The 24,127-nt window shown below is 56.3% G+C and overlaps 2 protein-coding genes across 7 annotated transcripts in view; both read left to right on the forward strand.

The window, feature by feature from the left end:
- On the forward strand, positions 1-9,506 carry SSRP1 (structure specific recognition protein 1). Of its 2 annotated transcripts, XM_004264118.4 has the most exons (17): positions 1-130; positions 628-728; positions 1,172-1,357; positions 2,207-2,312; positions 2,598-2,788; positions 2,894-3,124; positions 3,267-3,370; positions 3,454-3,582; positions 3,822-4,043; positions 4,796-4,868; positions 5,280-5,418; positions 5,536-5,581; positions 7,029-7,158; positions 7,596-7,766; positions 7,939-8,027; positions 8,572-8,758; positions 9,006-9,506. In XM_004264118.4, the coding sequence occupies exons 2-17, from the start codon at positions 675-677 to the stop codon at positions 9,075-9,077; spliced, it is 2,130 nt and encodes a 709-aa protein (XP_004264166.1). In that variant the 5' UTR covers positions 1-130; positions 628-674; the 3' UTR covers positions 9,078-9,506. The 2 variants fall into 2 exon arrangements, with proteins under 2 accessions (XP_004264166.1, XP_049569627.1); XM_049713670.1 differs by lacking the exon at positions 1-130 and having other exon boundaries at positions 289-728.
- TNKS1BP1 (tankyrase 1 binding protein 1) overlaps positions 9,466-24,127 on the forward strand; it is a 25,416-nt gene continuing 10,754 nt past the window's right edge. For 2 of the 5 annotated variants that reach the window (XR_004479088.2, XR_004479090.2), the window contains exons 1-5: positions 13,314-13,472; positions 13,782-13,889; positions 14,955-15,588; positions 17,069-17,138; positions 21,149-22,495. Coding sequence is in view for 3 of the 5 variants with exons in the window: in XM_033412927.2 (XP_033268818.1) it covers positions 13,796-13,889; positions 14,955-15,588; positions 17,069-17,138; positions 21,149-22,495 (2,145 nt within the window). In the remaining 2 variants the exon portion in view is untranslated. Of the gene's footprint in view, positions 9,604-9,970; positions 10,664-13,313; positions 13,473-13,781; positions 13,890-14,954; positions 15,589-17,068; positions 17,139-21,148; positions 22,496-24,127 lie in introns of those variants that run through there. The other 3 variants (XM_033412927.2, XM_004264117.4, XM_033412925.2) reach the window with 3 other exon arrangements.

Consider the following 24,127-nt stretch of genomic DNA (forward strand, 5'->3'; position numbering starts at 1 on the left):
CGCTGGGCCGCGCACGCGGGAAAAGCCTCCCCAGCGTCCCCCCCATCCCCCGCGTCCCCACCCCCGCTCCGCGTCCCCCAACGCGCCCACTGCCCGTACCCGGGCCGTCGCGAGGCGACAGCTTGAGAAGGTGGGTGGTCGCCGTCCCCGTTCCCCAGGAGGGCGCGGGCCCTGCTCCCCCGCGGGATGCGCGTGATGGACCATTCCGCGTTGGAATCCGCGGGCGGCGGGCGAATCCATTTTAGGGGGAGGGGAGAACTGTGGGTCCGGGACCGCGTCGCGGCGGGGGCTCTGGGAGGGAAACCCTGCACTCTGAGCTGGGTTGGGGCGCGGGCGAGGTGCTGCCTCCCGGGCAGGTCCTGCGGCTCCGCTGCTTGTTGCCATGGCGCCCGGTGGAGTGCCCAGAGTGGGTGTCTGGTTGGGATGTAAGCGCTACTTCAGGCAGGCCTGGTTTTTCAGCCCGGGCTGGGCCTGGCCCCTGGAGTTCGGCAGAGTCGGCCTGTAGGTTCCCAGGCAGAGGAGATCTTGAGACATCCCAGGCACAGCAAGGGTTGCCACTTGGCTCCATCCGTAGGCAGAATGAGGTGTTGTCCTTTGTACTTATTTATCTCCCTCTCTCGAATTCAGATTCCCAGTCTTCCGTGTATCTGCACACCTAACAGCGGCAGGTCAGCATGGCAGAAACACTGGAGTTCAACGACGTGTATCAGGAGGTGAAAGGCTCCATGGTAAGAAGGGTTTGGGTTTTTAATACAGGTGGAGGAAGGGAGGTGGAGTAGACGTTTTGTTTACTAACAAGAGCTTGTCTTGATGAGGTAGCAGTATCATCAATGTAGCGACTTTGGAAAAGGAGTCAGAGTATGATATGTACTTGGTGTTTCCTCAACAAGAAGCAATCCTGAGAGAGTATAAAAATTATACAATGTTAGAATCTGAAGGGACCACACCTGCTGCTCAGCCCTGAATCCGAAACTGAGGACCTGCAAGGGTTCTGGATCAGGGCCAGGATTAGAATCCACATTTTCTGCCTGCTTGTCTCCTATTGGCCCTCACCCCTTCAGCTGTTGTTCCTGCGTTGCTATCTGGCCAGCCCAGAAGGGGTGCTGGGTGGGACTGACCCTGGTCTGCATTGTGTGCTGTTCCCGTGCATTTGGACCTGTTTTTCCAACAGAATGATGGTCGGCTGAGGTTGAGCCGCCAGGGCATCATCTTCAAGAATAGTAAGACCGGCAAAGTGGACAACATCCAGGCTGGGGAGTTGACGGAAGGTATCTGGCGCCGAGTAGCTCTGGGCCACGGACTTAAACTGCTCACGAAGAACGGACATGTCTACAAGTACGACGGCTTCCGGGAGTCGGTGAGGTGTCCTGTTGCCATAGCCCCCTTTTTACTGTGCCGTCTTCTTGATTTTTAACCTTCTAGAGAGAAGTGGGGCTCCTTTTTCTGATAACCATGTAAATGCTAGTTTGGGCTCCTTAGTGCAGGACCATTGAAGCTATTAAGCAATCAGTGTTCAGCTTTGGGTGTCAGTCTTGGGAGTTTCTTTGTGCCTTGACTCCGGAAGTGTTTCTGCTGTTTTGATTTTTTGGTGGTTTCTGCCTATGGCCTCTCTCCAGGTTCAGGGTCTTACCTGATGCTTTAGTTTGGGTTTTGTTTTTTCATTTTGAACTGCTTGAGTTAAAGACTTCACTTCATCTTCGTTTCCGCTTTCACTAAAGCAATACCTGTACAAAGTCAGAAAACCATTGTGAGGTGCATAGCCAGGAATGTCAGTCATTTACTCCTCCCCCAGCCTGAGAGCCGGTCTCCAGAAACAACCTTTTCCAAAAGCCTTTTTTTTTTTTTTTTGCGGTACGTGGGCCTCTCACTGTTGCGGCCTCTCCCCGTTGCGGAGCACAGGCTCCGGACGCGCAGGCTCAGCGGCCATGGCTCACGGGCCCAGCCGCTCCGCAGCATGTGGAATCTTCCCGGACCGGGGCACGAACCCACGTCCCCTGCATCGGCAGGCAGACTCTCAACCACTGCGCCACCAGGGAAGCCCTCAAAAGCCTTTTAAATAGCTTTATAGCTGAGACTTTAAGTCAGTGTGGATTTCTGATAAAAGGTATATTGGACAGTTTCTCAGAAATAGATAATCCCAGAATGTTCAAGTTTGTGTTAAGGCCACTGGGGTTTACTGGGCTTGTTCTCTCCCTTCTACTCACAGGAGTTTGAGAAACTCTCTGATTTCTTCAAAACTCACTATCGCCTGGAGCTCATGGAGAAGGACCTCTGTGTGAAGGGTTGGAACTGGGGAACAGTGAAGTTTGGTGGTGAGTCTTGCGGAAGATTGAGGTCTGGGGGGAGAAGGAAGGATGAAGGGTTTCAGCCTTTAGCTTGTTTTACTCTCTTACTGCCACTGTTTCTGATTTCCTGTCAGTTTGTAATTTATCATGTACTTGAATCGAGGACCAACGGTGCACTGTGCCTAGTCCCTGGGGTACAGTATTAACAAAATAGCCTCAGTGCCCTGTCCTTAGGGAACCTATAGTCTGGCGGGACATAGTTTATGCAGAGCCAAGGGGAGAGCTTGTGGCTCGATACGCCTTTTCCCCCAGGGCAGCTGCTTTCCTTCGACATTGGCGACCAGCCGGTCTTCGAGATACCTCTTAGCAACGTGTCCCAGTGCACCACAGGCAAGAATGAGGTGACCCTGGAATTCCACCAGAATGACGATGCAGAGGTCTCTCTCATGGAGGTGCGCTTCTATGTGCCTCCCACCCAGGAGGATGGCGTGGACCCCGTTGAGGTGAGGCCTTCCCCGGTTGCCTTGGGAGCAGATGGTGTGGAGCAGGCCCCAGACAGCCCAGGGGTGGGGTCTCTGCTGCTTGATTACCAGTGTGTGCTTTTGCAGGCCTTTGCCCAGAACGTGCTGTCGAAGGCGGATGTGATCCAGGCCACTGGAGACGCCATCTGCATCTTCCGGGAGCTGCAGTGTCTGACTCCCCGAGGCCGTTATGACATCCGTATCTACCCCACCTTTCTGCACCTGCACGGCAAGACCTTTGACTACAAGATCCCCTACACCACAGTGCTGCGTCTCTTTCTGCTGCCCCACAAGGACCAGCGCCAGATGTTTTTTGTGGTAAAAGCAGAAGCCGCTGGGGGTGCATTGCCCTGGGTTTTGCCCGTGTCTTTAGTAGACGTTTCTCACCAGTGTTTAGTTCACCAGCACGTTCCTGTGGAGCACTGACTGGTGCTGAACTTGGTCGGCTCTTCCTTCCCAGATCAGCCTGGATCCCCCCATCAAGCAGGGCCAAACCCGCTACCACTTCCTCATCCTCCTCTTCTCGAAGGACGAGGACATCTCCTTGACTCTCAACATGAACGAGTGAGTGTGTCCCTGGCCCAGGCAGGAGGCAGGTGTGCCAGCAGAAGGCAGCAGTGCTCGTGACCACGTCTTCCTGTTTGCAGGGAAGAGGTGGAGAAGCGCTTTGAGGGGCGGCTCACCAAGAACATGTCAGGGTCCCTCTATGAGATGGTCAGCCGGGTCATGAAAGCCCTGGTGAACCGCAAGATCACAGTCCCAGGCAACTTCCAAGGGTGAGAGTACAGGCCTGGGCCCGTGGCCTGCTGGGGATGGGCTGTGCCGTGTCTCCGTGGTAAAGCTGTCCTGGGATGGGAATGCAGCTGGTTGGAGGCCTGGTTGGGTTGTGGCTTGATGGCGTCAGTTGCCCCCATCATAGCAGCGTAGTGAGGTTTACTCACTTGAGGGCCTGAGCACACAGTGCGTCTCCTGCTACTGAGGCGGCACTGACTGAGCTCCCTGCACCTGCCACCAGGCACTCGGGGGCCCAGTGCATCACCTGCTCCTACAAGGCCAGCTCGGGGCTGCTGTACCCACTGGAGCGGGGCTTCATCTACGTCCACAAGCCACCTGTGCACATCCGCTTCGATGAGATCTCCTTTGTCAACTTTGCCCGTGGTACCACCACCACTCGTTCCTTTGACTTTGAAATTGAGACCAAGCAGGGCACTCAGTATACCTTCAGTAGCATTGAGAGGTGAGAGTCTCTGTCAGTCACTTCCTGGGCATCCTGGTCCTGACCCAGCCTCGACCAGGAAGGCTGGCATGGCCTGGGGTACTCTCCAGGGTTGGGACTCTTCCCTGACTCCCCAAGCCTCGAGCAGGACTTTTCTTTTGCTTCCTGGAATTTGGTCCTCCTTGGAGTGCTCAGGCCTTGGCAGCCTCTCCATTGCTTTCTTTCTGTAATTAAGAAAAAAGTCGTTCTCCGTATTACGAAAGCTCTATGTGTTTGGTATTAGCCCTTCTTCTCCTCCACTGCCCCCGTGAGGGAAATGCTATCTCCCTCTTTCCTGGAATGAGCTTTGTGCCCGAGAACACGCAGCTAATGTTTATTGAGTGCTCGCCGTGGGCTAAACGTTTTACAAACATCTTCACATTTAATCCTCATAACAACCCTGAGAAGTATGAGATACAGACCAGTAAAAAGATGAACACGTCCCCTCCCCCTGCATCCTCCCCTTGCTCTGTGCATATTGGTAAATAGGTGCACCTCCCTCCCCACCTTTTATTTCCCCGAACTCTTGAGACCATGTAGGTTTCCTTCAAGGCTAGTGCCTGACTCTTTCTTCCTGCCGTCTTCCGGGAGTCTCCGAGCTGTTGGGTTGGAATAGTGCGGTCAAGAGCTCCAAGCCCCACGGTCTGTCCTGGCCCATGGGTGTCAGGACAGCATGGGGTCCACCCCTGTGTTGGCCCTGCCTGTCTAGTAATGTGGTGCATCTCTCCTCACAGGGAGGAGTATGGAAAACTGTTTGATTTTGTCAATGCAAAAAAACTCAACATCAAAAACCGAGGATTGAAAGAGGTACCTGTGTGTGTGGAAAGGATGAGCCTCTCTCCTGTTCTTTCTGCGGGGCGAAGGGGCAGGGGTTCGTCTGGCTTCTTTTTCACTCTCTTTTCTCTTCTTACTCTTATAGAAAAAAGAGGTGCGTGTGACCCCTTCCCCCTCCTGGTGCAGGTTTCCTCAGCATGACCTTAGAGCAGTCTCTGCAGCCCTTCAGGAGCCCCCAGTGGGGCTGGGAGGGGGAGGGGCTTGGACTAACCCCGCCAGCAGGAAGTCTGGGGCAAAGGCCCTGCACGTTGGCTGCGTGTGGACAATCCAGCCCCAGGGTCTTCTGGGCGCTGCTCTGATCTACTCACAGGCATGGGGAGTGCTTTTTTGAGTCTACAGGCACCGGGGTGGTTTGGCCCTCACTCTCACCTCTGCCCTGACTAGGGCATGAACCCCAGCTATGATGAATACGCCGACTCCGACGAAGACCAGCACGATGCCTACTTGGAGCGGATGAAGGAGGAGGGCAAGATCCGGGAGGAGAATGCCAACGACAGCAGTGATGACTCAGGAGAAGAAACCGGTGGGCTCCCCTTGGCAGTGCTGTGCATGGGGGCGGGGCGGCTCTTCCGTGGGGCGGGGGCTGGGCGTCTGGGATTTCCATGGGGGCAGAGTTGATGTATCTTGTGCTCTTTTTCAGATGAGTCATTCAACCCAGGTGAAGAGGAGGAGGATGTGGCAGAGGAGTGAGTTTTGGGTCCCCCTCGTGGGGGTGAGGTGGCGGCCTGTAAACTTAGGGGACCAGAATATTTCTGGACGTTCCCACGTGTCAGCGTTACCTACGGACCGAGGGTGGAAAAGTGACCTCCCGTGAAGTGATACGTGGAAGTGTTTTGGAGGTTGTCAAGATGCTTTGTAAGTACAAGGCACATTGTGGAGCCAGAAAATGACAGTGGAGAGAGAATGGGAGTAAGGATCAATGCTTGCCAGCTTCCCAGCTGGGAATCACTGGGTCAGGCGTTGCATCGTGGTGTCCCCACCTGTGAGATGGCAGTGTTCTCCCCGTGCCGTATCCATCGAGACTCTTGATCGCTGATGTCAGAAAAGACTCAGACTGACTTTAGCGTAGGAGGGAATTTTACAAGCTCGTGTAACTGGAGAGTCTGGTGATAGAATTGGCTTCAGGCACTTGGACCCAGCTGCTTATAAGCTGTGGGGAATCTTTTTATTTCTTCTGATTTCCTTATTTTTAGATAGGTTTGCCCCATGCGGTGTTCAATGACCCTGAGAAGCTTTGGACAGGCTTAATCCTACTGGTTTAACACCCAGAAATGCCAGTTTGCTCAGAGCAGTGGTAAACAATGTGGTTACTGCCCCTTCCTGAGTCTGAGTTACTAGGATGTGCTCTGATGGGCCAGAACTAAGCCATTTACCTGCCCTTAGAGCCTGTGGTTGGGGTAGGCCCTTCCTGAATGGGGCAAGGTGGTTCCCAGCAGGAAATTGGAACTCTCTTAATTCAGAAGAATTGGGAATGAATGTTGGGTGGCAAAAAGAAAAAAAAAAAATCTGCTGGAGTTCACTAGTTGTGCTTGCCGCATACTTATGAGGTCAGTGAGCAAATGCTTGTGAAAATGCCTTGAAAACGGCTCAGCACCGTTGAGGTGTAAAGCAGCTCCACCTTCTGAGGAGCTCCAGGTGCAACAGGTACTGGGTTACACTGGGTTGGACTGAAGTTGGTTTTCCCCGCTTTTTATATAGTAACTAATTATCTCTTCATCGGAAAAGACTACAGGGCAGATTAAAACGATTAGATCAAAGGAAGCGGTGAAATGGACTTGGGGCATGTTCTGGGCAAGGCCAGACAGTGGTTTTGTCCCCAGGAATGTGGGGACGGTGTAGGACCTGGGTTAGGTAGGGCATGACCAAGGAGAGCCACTGGAGCGCATTGGTTCATTTGTTTCTCGCTGATTGATTTAGCAAGTAACCCATTGCCATGGCTGGGTCTGGAGAGGATGTGGTTGAAGCCACCTCAGCACAGGGGAGGAGGCAGGGTTGGGGCCTGGTGGGGGGAGGCCGTGGTCCTCCTCCCTCTCTCCTTTCTGGGCAGGTATCTTTGGGCTCATTTTCCTCCTGTCCTGAGCTTGCGGGGTGCTGTCCTCTCTCCCCGAGTCTAAGCCCCACTCTCCTTGACAGGTTTGACAGCAACGCCTCTGCCAGCTCCTCCAGTAATGAGGGTGACAGTGACCGGGAAGAGAAGAAACGGAAGCAGCTTAAAAAGGCCAAGATGGCCAAGGATCGCAAGAGTCGCAAGAAGCCCGTGGAGGTAGAGACTCTGCTAAGTGGGAGGGCGCTGGGGAAGCTGTTCTCTTTACCTTCTCCTGTCCTCCACCAGTAGGGCCTGCTGACCGGTCCTCCGGGGCTGATTTTTATAGTCAGTGATGATGGCCTTGAGGAATGAATATCTTGGAAATTTTTCACTCTGGCCCTTGAGATAATCAGCTTCTGGGAGATTTGAATTGGGGGCAGGCTTCTTCTGTGCCAGGAGCCCAAGGAAAGGGGCCCCTAGTGAGCTTGACCCTGGGGTGCAGAGGGGAGGAAGACATTGTCTTTGCCCTTGGGGAGCTCTCAGTCTGGCCTGATGCTACTTAGTCTTCTCTCCATTTTATCCCCCTAAGAAATTGTCCAGATAAGTTCTTTGGGAAAATGGGGCGGGGCGGTTTGTGGAAATAGACGGCCGAAGGCATTTGGGTTCTTACGTAGGTAAAGAAAGGCAAAGACCCTAATGCCCCCAAAAGGCCCATGTCTGCCTACATGCTGTGGCTCAACGCCAGCCGAGAGAAGATCAAGTCAGACCATCCTGGCATCAGTATCACGGATCTTTCCAAGAAGGCGGGCGAGATCTGGAAGGGAATGTCCAAAGAGAAGAAAGAGGTATGTAGCAGCAGACATGAGGGGTTGGTGGGACTTTGTTGTATTGGTTTAGCCTATGTCAGGGAAGAGGCCTCATTTTTCCCTGTGTTTTTCCTGTGTGTGTGTGTGTGTGTGTGTGTGTGTGTGTGTGTCTGTGTGTGTGTGTGTGTGTGTGTGTCTGTGTGTGAGACAGGAGTGGGATCGCAAGGCTGAGGATGCCAGGAGGGAATATGAAAAAGCCATGAAAGAATATGAAGGGGGCCGGGGTGAGTCTTCCAAAAGGTGAGTCTTGGGAACAAAATGGCCCCGTAACCGCTTTCTTGGCAGGTATGTTTGCAATTCCAGGTTGAGGATCGGGGTGTTAAAGATAATAGATACGCTTCTGACTGTGGTGGGCAGTGCTTCTCAGAGCTGGGTAGGCAGTTGCCCAAGTATGGGTAATGTGCTAGAGAATTGCCCAAGTCACTTGGATAAATACGGCTCATTTTCCTAAGAGGGTCAATTTGATTTGAAGGTATGGGGAAGTGAAAAATACTCGTTGTTATGGAGCATAATTCACATGGAGTTTTAAAGATAAAGTAAGAGGCTTTAGGTACATTTTGCATATAGGGCTGCTTCAGGCTGTAGCTCTTGGTTCTTCCGGTTATTCATTTATGACGGGCTCCCTTGGGGCACTTGGGGCTGAGGTGGCTGGCTGTGCACATTTAGAGTGAGCTGGGCAGTGTGGCTGGGATTGGGAAAGGCCCCGTTACAGCCAGGAGAGATTTGGCCTTGACCATGGGTGGGAACTTGAGGGCCCAGCCCCTTTCCCCTCTTGCTAATCTAGGGATAAGTCAAAGAAGAAGAAGAAAGTAAAGGTGAAGATGGAGAAGAAATCAGCGCCCTCTAGGGGCTCGTCATCCAAGTCTTCGTCAAGGCAGCCGAGTGAGAGCTTCAAGAGCAAAGAGTTTGTGTCTAGCGATGAGAGCTCTTCAGGGGAGAATAAGAGCAAAAAGAAGAGGAGGCGGAGTGAGGTGCAGCAGGAGTCGGGGGCTCTGGAGCCTGGGAGGGTGAGGGGCGTCTGAGTTGGTGGGGCAGGTGTTTCTGGACCAAGGGTTGTGGTTGGCCCTTGAGAGAAATGAGAGGTGGAATTCTGTGGTTCTGAAGGCTAGTGCTGGAGTCTAGGGATGGGCTTGGGACTTGGGGACTCTTCACTGAAAAGTGGCTGGGGGGCACACCTGGACTCTACACCTTTCCCTTTAAGAGACCTTTGGTTTTCAGGACTCTGAAGAAGAGGAACTAGCCAGTACTCCCCCCAGCTCCGAAGACTCGGCGTCAGGATCTGATGAGTAGAGAGGAGGAAGGTCCTCTCTTCTTGGGCTGTACCCTGTCACCCCCCAGTCTCCGCGCCCCGTGTTTTGGTACCAGTTTCTCCTCGTGTGAAATGTAGTCCTTGGATTCCATGCCATCTGAACAAGCTCTCCTGCTCGTATGCGCTTCCCTGGGCAGCAGGGGAGGTGTCTTACTCCGCTGCTTCACAAGGATGGCTCCTTATAATTAGGGGAGAGATTGGGTGGGAGGCAGGGCAGTGCAGGATCCAAAGCCTTGTCTTGCTTTCCCTACCTTTGGGATATAGCTGCTGCTTGTCCTGGTCAAGTTGCTGCAAGCAGGGGTCATGTGAGGTCAGGTCTGTAGCTCCTAACCGGGGCCTATTTCTACTTTTATTTTGTATTTCTGGTCTGTGAAAAATCAACATTTAATAAAGGGAACTGACTTTGGAAACCATGTCCTTATGCCTTCTCTCTAGCCCTGTTGTATTGCTGCCACTTTTGTGTTTACTGCACTCTTCTGACCCTTCATCTGGGAAGCAAGTCTCCAGGTACATCCTGTTCTGTTCCCGGCTGGACAAGCATCGTTTTTCACTCTTCTTCTGCTGGGATGGGCCACCTGAGAGTCTAGAAATGAGAGCTGATCTGATTAGGAAGTCTCTCTCATAGTTGCACTCCATTAGCCAAGCTGAGGGGGCAGCTCTGGCTCCATCCTTAATCACCTATGAGTCAAGGGTTTTCCAAGTCTTTAGATAATGGAATCGGGATTGACCAGCTTCCCTGTAGCAGGGGTAATGGAAACCTGAGCCCGGGGAATTGGGGAGGATGAGTGGTGTGTGTGTGTGTGTGTGTGTGTGTGTGTGTGTGTGTGTGTGTGGTGGGGGGTGTAAGTCTGATGGAGATGCAGGAAAGGTGTGGAGTATGTGTGAAGCTTTTCTTATGGGAGGAAATGAGTATGCCGCATTTTTAGGTTGGGAGGAGTTTATATATGGGAAGGGAGCATAACAGGAGATAAATGAGGATTAGCGAGGAAAATAGAGCTTCCAGTCATCCCCGCGGTGGCTCTAAACCTGAATTTATACACGTGGAGTGGCCACGTTGCGTAGGCCCTTAGGTGTTTGCACAGGAAGCCTCTCTAGTTGGCCAATGGTTACCTTTTCTCTAGCCGTGACTCTGGTGCTGCAATCAGTACAGGCGGCTGGGCCTGAGAATTGGGCCGTCCTAAGGCAGTCTCCTCTCTAGGCAGTCGTCTCGGTGGCCATTTTGCCCAACCTCTCTTTAGCAGCTAAGTTGCGTCAGTTTCGCCGGGGTCTGAGCCTGTGGCCGGCCCCTCATTTGCAAGTCTCATTAATAATTGAGTACCTGGGCTGCGCCTGTTCGCGTAAGACCCGGCGGATTCCGCACGGTCTATCCACTCCCGGTTTTCACCGGTTCATGGATATTCATGAGGCGCTTTGGGGGCGTGGACCTGGGCGGAGCTAGGGGCGGGGCCCTGCCACAGCTCGTACTGGCTTGGTCCCGCGGTGGTGGCGGCGGCGGCGGTAGCGGCGGCGGAGACTGGCATCGGGCTGCCGAGCCCGAGCAGAGCGGAGCCGGATCCTGGGGGAGCGCGTGAGTGTGCGGGGGCGGGCGGGAGGGCGAAGGAGGGGGCGGGGTCCGGCATTGGGGGCGGGGGAGAGGCATGGAAGGAGTGGGCGCTTTTCAGTCGGGACCTCGGTTGAGATTGGAGGGGGGGGGTCACCAGGAAAGTTTGCAGGGGCCGGGGGCGCGGGGTAGGCGGGGGACACAGGGGAGCTGCCGCGTGTGCGCAGGGGCGGTGGGTGCACGGTCTGGAGCTCGTGCTGACCGAGCCAGAAGAAAGGGGGGAGGGGGCGAGGGCTTGAGGAGGAGCCGGGGGCGGGCGGAGCTGCTGGAGGGACCCCCGCCTTTCCCTACCACCGGGCCTGCGCTAGCCCCCTCCCCCGGCTCCCTCGGCACGCCCCCAAGCGCCCCAGTCCGCCCCCACCCGGTCCTTGCCCCCAGTCCCTCGTCTGTTCGCCGGCTGCTCCACATCCCGCGCACAGGTTCTCTGCTTCTGCCGCCGCCGCCCCCTCCTCCGCCTCTTCTACCCTGTTCTCTCAGGCTGCTGCCGTCCCTCTGTGTCCAGAGCTCCCCACTGGGCCCCTCCAGACGGCCCCTCGCCCCGGGCTGTTCCGTCTTCCCGTTGGCCCTCCCTCCTCCAGCAGTTTACAGGCTGTCCCTTCCGACCTCTCTGGCCCCAGATCCGGCCGGAGATCCCAGGTCCATAGGGCCGACCCCGCCTGCGGCGATGCTTCTCTGGGCCTCAGCCCCCGGGGCTGGAGCTGCCTGGCTTCTCCCCTGCCCTTCTGGCGGCCTGTGCTCCCAGGGGTCAGCTAGTCTCCTGACTCTTGCGGATTGGGAATGCTCAGAGCCTCTGAGACTTTACAGCTTTCGGCTCTGGCCTTGGTCACCTGGCTTTCCTGGCTGGGGCCTCTGAACTGCTGCGACCCCCTCCTCTTGGGAAAGGCGAGCTGCAGCTTCTTTGCTGCAGCTCCTCACACTGCTGAGGTGTCCACCAGGCCCCCAGCTGAAGGGTTTTTCGGTTCTGGACCAGTTCCTCTCCATTTCTAACCACCCACAGCATGTCCCTGGTAATAATGTTCAGGGACAAGGAAACAGTCTTGTGTTTTTTTAATTTTATTTTTTTCCCATCATGTGCCCCTCCTCCATGCACACTTGGACCGGCTGTGCACAGTTACTCACCCACCCACCCACAGGGAGCATCCTGTGTGGTAGCTGGCTGACCAAGGGATTGACAATCATGGGTGTCTCTCTGCCTCCTTCATATCCCCTCCCATCTTTGAAACAAGATGGGGCAGGGTAAAAGTGAGAGGTGGGTGGGTTTTGCAAAGGTTGGGCACCTGAGGTCCCTTCGGATTTGGTGCTGTCTTGCCAGACCAGCCGGAGTGGGTGACTTTGAGGAAGGCAGTGCCCCTTGCAGGTTGGAGAAGGTTGGGTCGTCCTCACTGACGGTGGGCACACTAGGTGATAGGAAATACCCCTCTTCCTTTGGAACAAGGGGGGCAGGGCTCTGTCAACCTGGGTGGGGGTCTTGAGGGTGGGATGGTGCTTCAGGAGCCAGGATGGGAACTGAGGAGGTGGTGAAGTGTCTGAAGAGCAGGTGACATGACTGGGGCCTGCAGGAGAGAAGGAACGGTCAGGAACAACGGAAGCCTGTGGTTTGGGGAAAGGAGGAGGTGGTCACCAATGTGTTAGCTCGTCGGTGACACTAAGTGGAATCATGCTAATAATGGCCAACATTTACTGGACGCTTATTACGTGCTAGGCATTGTGCTCAGCAGTTGTGTGCATCCTCTCATGTAAGCCTCTCTCTCTCTTTTTTTTTTTTTTTTTCTGCACTGCATGGCATGTGGGATCTTAGTTCCCTGACCAGGGATCGAACCTGTGGCCCCTGCCGTGTGCAGTGAAAGCGCGGAGTCTTAACCACTGGACTGCCAGGGAGGTCCCTCATGTAGGCCTCTTAACAGTCTCAGTAACTGTGTTTTTCACATAGGGAAACTGAGGCTTAGAGAAATCAGCCATGTGCCTAAGGTCACAGAGCTAGAAAGCGGTAGGTCCACCTAGCATTTGAATCCATTTGGTGCAGCAGATCTGAAGCTGCTGTTACAAGCTTAGAGGAGGGGCACCCGTTTGGCTTCTACCGTAGGGTTGTGTCATTAGGTTTAAAATTTCTACTTCAGCCCCGCTCAGAACCCCTCAGGTCAAGTCTAGGCTGGTGAGTGATGCCCACATACATTCCTGGGCTGTGGCTGTCCCACTGTAACTGTCCAAGAAAGGGAACCCTAGGGAGTTTTCCCCCAAGCCACCCCGCCCCCCGGGTGTTCTCAAGCCCTGTCCCATTCTCCCAGCCCAGGCCTGGGCCGGCTCCTCCTTCCTCTTGGCGAGGCTCTGGAAATCCAGTGGGAGGCCATTGCTATGGCAACAGGACTAGGCCCTGACTTTACCTCATCAAATTCCAAGCTGAAGCCAAAGCGATTGAGAAATTAAAGAAAAAAATGTATTCCAGATGTTTACTTTTTATTCCTTATTTTTCCGTGTTTGGATGAGACAGCTCTGAAGGAGGCGGGAGTGGGGTAGGGATGTGGAAGGAGGAGGGGGGACGTGGGGGGAGAGGGAACCACTCCCAGCTGCAGGAGGGAGGGAGAGAAGGAGGGGGAACAGGAAGGGGGAAGCAGGCAGGCAGGCAGTGGGCGGAGCCCCAGGTTGGGGAGGAGCGGGTTTTTCCCGTCTCCCATGAGGTGATTCACAGAGAGACTTCAGACTTTGCGGACCTCTTACTCTGCCCCTGAGTAGATACCTCGAGTGGGGCCACCGGACCCCGGGGGTTACCTTGGGAGAGGTAAGTGGGGTGCCACCGAGAGCTGGCCACAGGACGCAGCAGTGCGCGGCTCCCTGAAGCTCCAGGAATTTAGGGTTAGGAGACAAGAGTTGGGGAGTGATCTGGGAAGTGTGGAGGGCGTGGTGGCTGGGGACCTCCCTTGACCTCCCCCAGCCCCCCTCCTGAAGTTCCCTCTTCCTGTCCCGCACTCTGCCTCTGCCAGAAGTCGGAGACGTCCCTCGCCACCGAGCCTGCTGCCAGCGCCCAACCCTTTTACTTTCTTTTCCTGGGTCTTCAGCCACCCCAGCTTGCACCCCACTTCTCACGCAGGTCCGCCGCATGTGATGGAAGTATCTACTCTCAGGGAAGGCACAGCCATGGCTTCCCTACCGCCCCGGGAGCCAGAGGAGGAGCTGGTATCTGCTGGCTCTGAGCCAGGTACCTATGGGTGCAGGGTGGAGCAGCGGGGTGGCTGGGAGGAGGGTGGGAGGGGCGGAGGCTTGAACCCCCATTCTGTCTTGGAGCGGTTGGGCGAACGATGACTCTGTGCAGTGAGAGGGAGGGAGGGAGGGTGCTCAGGACGGGCAGGATGAGTCCGAAAGGTTCTTGGCTTCCATTGAGACCCTTCAGAACTGTTTGAGATCAGAGCTCTCCAGCAGAGGAGAGCAGACTAACCTTTGAGATGGTGTGGATCAAACCACATGTTTGACAGAGGAGGAAACTGAGGCCTAGGGGGGAAATGGCATGCACCTCTGGATTTGAACCCAGTCCTCCTGGCTCCCTGTCTAGACGCCTTTCTTGCCCTGAGCCAAATGAGTGGGCGATGAAGGATTCTATTAAAAGGGCTGTGGCCATGAGTAATTCAAGGTCTTTTATTTGGTATTGAAATGCCTTATGTAGAAGGTAGGTTTCTGGTCCCCCCCCTCCACAGCCTGTACCAGGTTTACTTCTGTTTGGCTTAGGTCAATAGTAAGTTTGCATTCCTGATCACACACCAGATGACAGTGGGGAGGTGGCCTGAGTGTGCACTGGGGGAGGGGGCAGCAGGGTGGCAGAGTAGGGACGCTGAGCTGGGATAACAGGTTTACTGTGGATGGTAGTATAGCAGAGTATCATGTAAGAGGAAAGGACTACCTTGGGGAGATGGTGGGCTGACTAATTGATGTGGGTAGGCAGGTACTCATTTATTAGCTCACTTGCTCATTTATTCATTCATTTGTTAAGAACGTGTACTAGGTGCAAAGTGGGTACAGGGAGAAATAGCTGCCAGCTGGACCCTTAAATAGCTTTAGCTTATAAGGGGGACTGACTAGACATTTTGGGAATTTGGAGATGGGAGATGTTTCTGGCACGTGTATGGAAAATCAAGGAAGACTTCATGGAAGAGGTGACATTTGACTTGTACCTAGAAGGATGTGAACATTTTGAGTTTGTACGGTGGGAGATGAAGTTCTGATTGCTGTTCTTCTGACATCCCCCCAACCAACCCTTTCCTTTTGGTAGGTGACGCTCGGGCCAAACCCCCTGTCAAGCCCAAACCCCGAGCCCTGCCCACCAAGCCAGCCCTGCCTGCCAAGCCCAGCCTGCTGGTGCCTATTGGACCTCGGCCTCCCCGGGGTCCTCTGGCCGAGCTGCCTTCTGCCCGGAAGATGAACATGCTGGCGGGACCCCAGCCCTATGGTGGCAGCAAGCGTCCCCTTCCGTTTGCACCCAGGCCTATGGCTGAGGCCCCTACTGGAGGAGAAGCCACCCGAGAGACTGTGAAAGAGGAACGTGGGAAAGAAGAGGTATCCCCCTTGACACCTCCAGCTCGATGTGCCGCCCCGATGGGTGTGCGGAAGGCGCCCGCCCCCTTCCGCCCAGCCTCGGAGCGCTTTGCAGCCACCACAGTGGAAGCGATCCTGGCCAAGATGGAGCAGCCGAGGAAGGAGGTCCCGGCCAGCCCTGACCGCCTCTGGGGCTCCCGCCTCACCTTCAACCATGATGGCAGCTCAAGATATGGCCCCAGGACCTATGGTGTGGCCGCAGGTCCCAGGGATGAGGATGGTGGGACCCTCTCCAGGGAATGGGCCCAGGAGGGGCCGGCAGAGTCTCCCACAGAGTGCCCTGAAGAGCCCAGCAAGACCCCCGAGGAGAGGTGAGGGGGTGGGAGGCTGTATGTTTGGTTGCAGCCTGGAGGACAAAGTGGTAGTTGCATCTGCGATTGTGATCTTCGCTTTTAGGTTAGGTCTGAGTCACAAAACATTCCCCCAGCAGGCAGTGCTACTATGTTCTTTTTACAATGATAGTTCTCTATACAGAGTTGGTGTATGTTTTTAGTAGAGTTCAAATGTAGTATATGGAAGTTTATTTTCAGGTTTTTTTTTTACTGAGAGCCAATCTTTGCCTCACTTAATCCACAGCCATGCTGTTTAGTGAAGGGAATATTAGACCCATTTTAGAGATGAGGAAACTGAGGCTCAAAAGTGACTTCCCCTGGTCCCTTAGCAAGTGAGAGAGACAGAGCTGGGGTTTGAATTCGGGTCTGTTTTCTTCCAGTGTGTGCTTTTAACTTTAACTGCTAGCTCGTGCTGTGGGTGCAGCCGTGTGCCAGGTGCTCTGTGTGTGTGTGTGTGTGAGTGTGTCAGTTTGAGGAGGGCACAGTCTGGCTGTGAGGAGGAGTTTGATGGGAGAGGAAAGACATGAACACACCTTGATGCCAGGCCAGCTAGTGTCAACGCACAGGAAGTACAGCTAGGTTGGAGACTGTTGTGTATGGTATACTTGCCTAGAGTTGGTGCCAGTATATAAAAGAAGGCTGACCAGAAGGTGCCCCTGGGCACTGGAAGAGGCTGAGGGCTGTCAGCTGCATGGAGGCCATCCTCAGGGCAGGGAGAGCTGCTTGAGGCACTTGGCAGCTGGGCCCCTGGCAGCTCTGCTGGGCCCACAGGCCCCTTCCCACTCCTGCTGCTGTGGAGGGCAGGGCTGCTGTTGTCTGAGCTGAGCTGGAAGGTAAGATTCTTGCCCTACCCTGTGCTGCCCTGCCCTCCAGCCTTTCCCCTCTCTCACCTTCAAGTGCCTGGAAGGCAGGGCCTCCTATCAACTCTTTTGTCCCAGGCCTGGGCTCTCAGGAGGTCACACCCTGTCCTGGCTGGGTTCCACCCTTCATCTTCCCCTCCTTTGCTCCAAGCCAGGCTTAAAATGAACAACTTCAACCTTGGAAAATCCTCTTCCCTCTTTCCCTCCCCCTGCAATTCCTCAAGAAGTATTGGCAAGGCAGCAGGACCAGCTGCATTCTCTCTGGTGGCAGGAGAACATTAACCCCTTAAGGGAAGGGGGGCGGGTATCTTTTTGGGAGCCATGGAGGGGTCTGGGCAAGCTGCATCCTCTTCCCAAAGGAGTTGACGGAACTTAACCCTCGGTGTGCAGGTGGGGAACAGGCACTGTCTCTGGGGCACTTTGTGAAAACTGCATAGCGTCTCTGTCCCCCAGTAGGAAATGCCTGTGGGAGGTGGGAGGCAGTTAACATTGGATGCTGTTGCAGTCACTGAGGCAGACCCTTGATCAGCTCTCCCTTGTCTACCCTGTGACAGGCTCTTCCATTCTAGGCCTCCATTTCCCCTCTTTCTCCCTCACAGGAACCCCCTTTCGGACCTGGCCTTCAATGGGGACCTGGCTCAGCTGGCCAGCTCTGAGCCACCTACTGACGTGAGTTATCCTCCAGTTACAGATCAGAACCGTGGTATTTTAGAGCTGGCAGAGTCATCTAAGATCATCTCTTTCGCCTCCTTGTAGTTTGGATGGGGAAGCGGAGGCCGTGGAGGAGGTGACTGGCCCAAGGGCTGGCCCTGGGACTCAGATGTCTCAACTTCCAGGCCACCCTGGCTAAGTGTGGCTCAGGCCCTGAGGCTCTTACAGTGTCCAGAACAACTGTCCTTGATTATCTACTGTGTGCTGGGCACATCCCAGGAATGTTGACTAACTTAATCCTTGTGGTAACTCTAGCTAGCAGGCCCCTTTGGTCCCATATGAGAGGTGAGGACACCCGGGCTTGAAAGGTTAAGTAACTTACCCAGGAGCTGAGGCAGGATCTGAAGGGTCTGAGTCCACGGCTCTCCCTGGCCGGATTGCCTTCTCAGGGTTCAGAAGAGAGGAAGAGTCCTTTCTTGGGGGTTTCCTGTTACATCCCCTCTCCCGACAGTGTGCTCAGAGGGCAGAACGGCCTGAATTTCTGAGTAAGTGATGTAAAGGGTGGTCCTTCTTACTCATAGAGCCCTTGCTAGCCAGAGGCTGTCCTATCTGCCCCATGAGGGAGACCTGACTCCATTCATTTGTCTGTCCAAAAGTATTTATTGAGCAACTACTGTGACCTGGGTACTGGGGAAACAGCAGAGAACAAAACAAAGACCGCCCCTGCTCTCAGGGAGCTCACCTTCCAATGCGGGGAGGCAGATGCCAACACAGACATCCCTGCGAACCAGCAGATGTGTAGTGTGTCAGACAGGTGCTGGGGACACCTGGAAGGGTTCTGGGGTGAGGGTAACAGGGGGAGGCCTTGCTACGAAGAGGGGGATGGAGTGAGCTATGTGGATGTTGGGGAACAGCATTTTTGGCAGAGGGAACTGCAAGTATGAAGGATTTGGTACCTTCCTGGCAAGGAAGCCTGGATGTCTGGATCGCAGTGAGAGAGGAGGAGTTGGGCCATAGGGAGGACCCAGAGGTGATAGCCTTGCAGGACCCTAGGAGGACCTTTGCTTGCGTGAGGGTATTATGCCATTGAGGGGCTGGAGGAGAGGAGTGACCTCTGCTGTTTTAGTTGTAGAGTCACCCTGCCCTCTTGGTTGCAGGGAGCCCAGGGCAGCAGCAGGGACTAGTTAGGGGGCTGTTGGGATAACCCAGGTGAGAAATGATGGTGTCATGGACTCTGGAGGTATAGCCCGTGGTGGAGATGGCGAGCGGTGGTGGCCTCTGTCTAGGATCTGAAGGTGGCGTGGACAGGACTTGCAGATAGATTGATGTGAGGAGAGAGCAGAATCAAGGATGACTCCAGGGCTTCTGATGTGAGCGATCAGAAGGTTACTGTTTACGGAAGAGGGGACTTCTTAGGGTGAAGCAGGATAGGGGGAGATCAGGGGGGCTTGCTTCTGGATTTGTTGAGTGGGAGATGCCTTATAGACATGCAGGTGGAAACGTCGAGGGGGCAGTGGGATATTTGAGTCTGGAGCTGCAGGGCCTCGTCAGTGTAGAGATGGTAGTAAAGACAGCTGAGATCACCAAGGGAGTGGGTGAGGCCTAGCGGAGGAGCGCGGGAGAAGCTGGAAGGAGCAGCGGTGGGGTAGAAAATCCAGGCAGCGTGGAGTGCTCCGGAAGCCACGTGAAGCTAGTAGCTTGCAGGACTCGGGGGGCTGGGGGGAGACTGGAGGAGGGCGGATTAGTGGTCAGACGCTACCCACGGGGCAAGGAAGATGAGCACTGAGAAATGGGAGTTAGCTGCAGGGCGTCATGGGTGACCTTGGCCAGAGCGGTGGGTGGGACGGCGGGTGAGGAGAGAAGCCCATTTGGAGGGGGTTCAGCAGAGGATGGGCGAGAGCAGCTGTGGGGATGGATACTGAATGGAGAGTCCTGTGTTTAAGAAAAAGGGGTGGTAGCCAGAGGGAGAGAAGGAGTCAACAGCACTGTGTTGTTTTTTTTTTTTAAGCCAGAAGAAACGAGAGAGCAGTTTGTGTGCTGATGGAAATGATCCAGTAGAGTAGGAAAAATCAGTGGTGCAGGACAGAGAGAGGAGGAGTTGGCCTTAGCTCTGAGCAAGGACAGTTCATGGCCACGGCAGGGAGCAGAGAGCTTGGGCTCCTGTGCGGGCGGCGGGGCTGTGGGTGCTGGTGTGGGTGTCCTCCGCCCGTGGCCTCTGCGTTCTCAGGGAAGGGGGGCAAGGCTGTCAGCTGAGAGAGCCCGGGAGGAGCTGTGGACTTTTGAGGAGACCAGATGGGAAAGCGTTGCCTGGGGGGTGGGGTGTGTGTGTAGTGGGATTGCTGGGCCGCAGGGGGGCCCTCTGAGGGCAGGGGGGTGAGCCGCAGGGGGCCCAGCCATCCTGGTTGCGTGCTTTTCTCCAGCCACGTGCAGAATGGCAGTCTGGGTGCAGCCTTGAGGTGGGGAGAGCTGTGTATTTAAACAGGTTAAGCAGTAGGGTGAGGGAGGGAGCTGTGTAAAGAAATGACATCAGTGGCGATAAAGAGAGAAGGGAGGGAGTCTGCCGGGCAGAAGCAAGGAGGGTTAGTGGCTGTGCTTCTCAGAGGGGCTGAGGGATTAAGCCGGGTGGGGGATGGAAAGAGGGAGGTGGACAGATGGGGGTGGGAGTGGGTGAGCGGGACACCTGAAAACGAGGTTATGGAGGAGCACTCGTTACAGGTAAGGACAAGGTCTAGGGTAGGATCCTGGGGACAGGTGGGTCACAAAGGAATAGGGGAGAGGCGGGCAAGGACCGGAGCCAGGATGCTGGATGGGTTGACAGTGTGACTATTGGAATCACTATGCGTTATAACAGGGGTAGCGCTGGGGAGGGTGGCAGTGGTCCAGGAGCTCTGCTTCTGAGGGAAGAAGGGGTCTGTAGGGGCCTCTAACAGGAGGGGTTCCGGATGGTGTAGTTTAAGGGCATGAGCTTTAAATTAACCAGAGATCTGTAGAGGGGACAGAGGGTGGAGGGAATGGAAGTTGGCCTTGAGAAGGAAGCAGGATGCCTCCCCCTGCCCAGACCCGGTAGGTGATGATGGGGCAGCAACAGCCCCATTGGCGAGAGGGCGGCAGGGGAATCGTGATCTCTGGGGGTGGGCAGAGCTCAGGTAGGACAAGACTCGTCTGGGGACAGGCTGAGTGGAGGGGTAAAGGAGTGCCAGGTGTTTGGTGGCCCCAGTGTCCCACAGTATCCATTCTTTCTCTAAGTCCTATCCTGAAAGGCCATGTGCACGAATCTTACTTAATCCTCACCTAACTGTGAGACAGACATTGTTGCCACCAGCCCCAGGGTACAGATGGAGAAGCTGAGGCTCAGAGTGACTTCTGTGCAGGAGGGCATACAGCTTACAAGGGCCGGGGCAGGGGTAGCTCTGGGCCAGGTGCTTTCCCGTCCCCTGGGCCTTTCACCTGAACGCTGAGGCCGGCCTGCCTGCCTCCTTGAGTCGGTACTGTGATGCACAGAGGCGGGTGGAGAGCTCCACGCCACCCCTGGGAGGTAGGAGCTGCTCCTGGGAGCTGGTCTGGAGCTGCATGGGGCCTGGAGTCCTGCTCTGAGGCCGGACCTCCCCCACCCCCAGACAGCCGGAGTCCCAGTTCTCCTTTTCCCTTTGTAAAGCCAGTGTTCTTGACCCATGAACCGTGGACCCTTTAGAAGATCCTTAGGTGAGCTCTGGGCTGGGTGGGTGGGTGTGCGGGGGAGGGTTTGAACCACCTGAAGTGGTGTGAGTGATACCGTGTGAATAAGGCGACGTGCATTTTGTGGGGAGAGGGCCAAAAGGAGGGGTCTGTGGACCCTGAGAAGTTTAAGACACTCGAAGTCACCTCGGAGCCTCTTGCGGCCATCTTGGGTGGCTGCCCCTCCGCACCCGGGTTTCCTCTGTGGAGTGTGAGCGTGTGAGGCAGCCGCTGACCTGAGGTCTCTGCGGGGTTGGCAGGGGGCCCCCACCCAGCGGAGTGGTGAGTGATGGCTCTGGACCTTTCTCTTGCAGGTTTCCAAGGCCTGGGTCCCCTCCAGTCCAGGCTCCACCAGCCCAGGCCTCCCCGTTGAAGCCTCGGGCTCGGCCCCCGAGTCTCCACGTCCTTCCTCACCCGATGAGAGCTCTCCCCGCCACTCACAGCTTCCAGAAGCCCAGAGCCCTGCAGCTTCCGGAGCTTCTCCCTGCCTCCCCAAGACCCTGGCATCCCCATCTGCGGCCCCTCCTGATGAGGACTCCTGCCACCCGCCTAGTCCGGGGCTCCCCTCTCTGGGAGCCCTGGAGGCCTCCAGACCTGGCAGCCCTCCCCTCCAGGAGCTCTCGGGGCGCCGCAGCCCGGAGCAGCCCCCAGCTGCCTTGCCCCAACCCCTAACGGACGGGGGTGAGTTGCTAGACCTCCCTTGGACGTTGCCATCTGGGGACATGGCGGCCACAGGGGGTGAGGACCTCCGTCCCGCCAGCCTGGCTCAGCGCCGATTTTCTGAAGGTGTGCTCCAGCCGCCCGGCCAAGACCAGGAGAAGCTGGGGGGCTCGCTGGCTGCCCTGCCCCAAACCCAGGGCAGCCAGTCGGCCCTGGATCATCCCTTTGGGAGTGGGACACAGTCCAGCTGGAGCTTGTCACAGTCCTTTGAATGGACCTTCCCCACGCGGCCTTCGGGTCTGGGGGTGTGGCGGCTGGACTCCCCACCCCCCTCCCCCATCACTGAAGCCCCTGAGGCCGCGGAGGCTGCAGAGGCTGGAGACTGGGCTGCATCCAGCAGGGAGGAAGGAGTGTCCCAGCAGGCGCGAGGGGCCCCGCCAGCTCCAGAGGGCCCAGGAAGGCCTGGTTCCTGGATGCAGGCGGATGATCTGGGCACCTCCCCAACCCAAAAGGGCGATGGGGAGAACCATCCTCAGCCCGCAGCTCTGCCCCTCGAGCCCCTGCCAACAGCGGGGGACCAGCCTGGACCAGCCTTGCTGCAGGCAGAGGAGAGGTACGAGGAGCGGGAGCCCCTGCCTGGACAGGGATCCCTGCTTCCTCTGCCCACCAGGGAGGCCGCCCTGCCCATCCTGGAGCCGGTCCTGGGGCAGCGGCAGCCAGCACCCCCTGACCAGCCCTGTGTCCTCTTTGCCGCCATCCCCGACCCCGGGCAGGCACTGCCTGCCAAGGAGGAGGCCATGACCCTTGCCCAGGCCGAGACCACCAAACCCAGGACAGAGGTTCAAGACCCGCGAAGGGCGTCCCCCGAGCCTGCAGGTCCCGAGAGCAGCTCCCACTGGCTGGATGACCTCCTGGCTTCGCCATCACCCAGTGCTGGAGGTGCACGGCGGGGAGCTGGATCTGAGCTGAAGGACACACAGACCCCAAGTGCTTGCTCTGAGGTGAGGACAGGGCACAGGGCGGGGCTTGGATGGAAGCCAGGCCTTCGGAGGGTTTTGTTCTTTCAACGTGGATTTTATGTGATCAGAGCTTGGGATCCAGCCATGATCAAGGGCACCTAGGACGTGCCCCTCGGAGCTGTACCGCCAGGCAGAGCTGGCAGAGCAGAGGGTGTGGGCAGAGGTGGGGGGAGGAGGACCAGCAGGAAGGAGTTAAGACCAGGCTTAGGCTTTAGTGTGAGTCCTTATCTGACTCCAGCATCCACCGGCTGACGGGTCTTGGGAATATACCCCAACCTCTAAGCTTCAGAGTCCTTTCACAGTGATGACGTTTGCCTCTTAGGCTTGTATTGTGGGTAAGATAGACGTGGAAAGCGCTGGGTGCAATGCTTGGCAAACACTGAGTGTTCAGTACGTTATTACGGGTGGCATTATGAAGGGCACCAGCATAGCCAGTTAGAGCTATGAGCTCTGGACGCAGACTGCCTGGGTTCGTGTCCTGGCCCTGCTCTTTGCCCACGTGTGACCTTGAGCAAGTGACTTTTCTGCCTGTGCCTTGGTTTCTGCATCTGTAAAATGGGGAGAACAGTGATGAGCTCTACCTTGTAGTGTGACGGTTACAGTATCTGTAAAGTACTAAGAACAGTGCCTGGCTCATCACGGGTGCTTGGTGAGTGTTGCCTTTTATGAACGTTATTACTATTAAGCTCAGACTTGCCTCTGTAGACAGGCAGCTGAGGCCCAGAGGAGGCAGAGCCTTGTGCAAAGGTTACCCAGCAAGTTGGTGGCTGGGCCAGGGCCAGAGCGCCAGTTCCAGGGCCAGTGCCCTTTCTCCTACCAGGCTGCCCCAGAATCTCAGGGCTGGGGTCCAAGTGGCTTTTGAAATGTATTTTTCAAGCCCAGCCTGGGCTGGTAGGGGTGGGGCTGGAAGGAGGGAGGAGCCTGGGGGCCTCTGGGGGCAGAGGTGGGGGGAGGAGGACCAGCAGGAAGGAGTTAAGACCAGGCTGGCTCCTGAAGTAGGTGTGTCTGTCCCAGGATGTGGGTGACTCAACTGGCTTCTGGGCGGGGCTGCCGGAGCTGCAGCTGCTCTGGAGGGAGCGGGGCCAGGGCCAGCGAGAGCCAGAGCCGGAGCCATCGGACAGGTCCGGGCGAGGGGAGCGGCCCAGCCCTGTCCTGGCACCCGCCGCGCCCAGTAGCCCGGGACGGGCAGGGGGCAGGAGGCAGGGGCCATGGCCCGACCTGGGGACAGGGAGCCCAGCCTGTCTGTCTTGGAGAGGCTGCTGGCCAACGCAGCGCTGCGGGATGAGGCTGGCTGGCTTCGCAGCCCTGAGCCCAGGGCTCCCCCACCCGCAAGAGTGAGTCAGGGAGTGTGGGGTGGGGTCAGGTGCCGGAGCCGGCTGGGTCTTTTCCCCGGTGCAGGAGGAGGCTGTCCCTTCTGCCTCCCAGGCGGGCAGGCGGGCAGGCGGCCAGGCGGGCGAGGACTGAGAGGTCTTCCCGGGGAGGCCTAGGCAGGAGGGTGCTTTCCTTAGGGAGGAAGTGGCTGGGAACTCACGAGGGCTAGAAGGGTGTTGGGATTTTGCCTTGGCAAGGAGATCATAGAGGGGCTTAAAGAGTTCTTGATCTCTCCTTGCTGAA

Source organism: Orcinus orca, chromosome 8 (assembly GCF_937001465.1).
Source record: "Orcinus orca chromosome 8, mOrcOrc1.1, whole genome shotgun sequence".
Classification (NCBI taxonomy): Eukaryota; Metazoa; Chordata; class Mammalia; order Artiodactyla; family Delphinidae; genus Orcinus; species Orcinus orca.

Coding starts and splice junctions, on each gene's coding strand:
- SSRP1 (XM_004264118.4), top strand. CDS start 675: ATGGCAGAAACACTGGAGTTCAACGACGTGTATCAGGAGGTGAAAGGC. Junction 4,869..5,279: donor AAAACCGAGGATTGAAAGAG/GTACCTGTGTGT, acceptor TGCCCTGACTAG/GGCATGAACCCCAGCTATGA. Junction 5,582..7,028: donor GAGGAGGATGTGGCAGAGGA/GTGAGTTTTGGG, acceptor TCTCCTTGACAG/GTTTGACAGCAACGCCTCTG.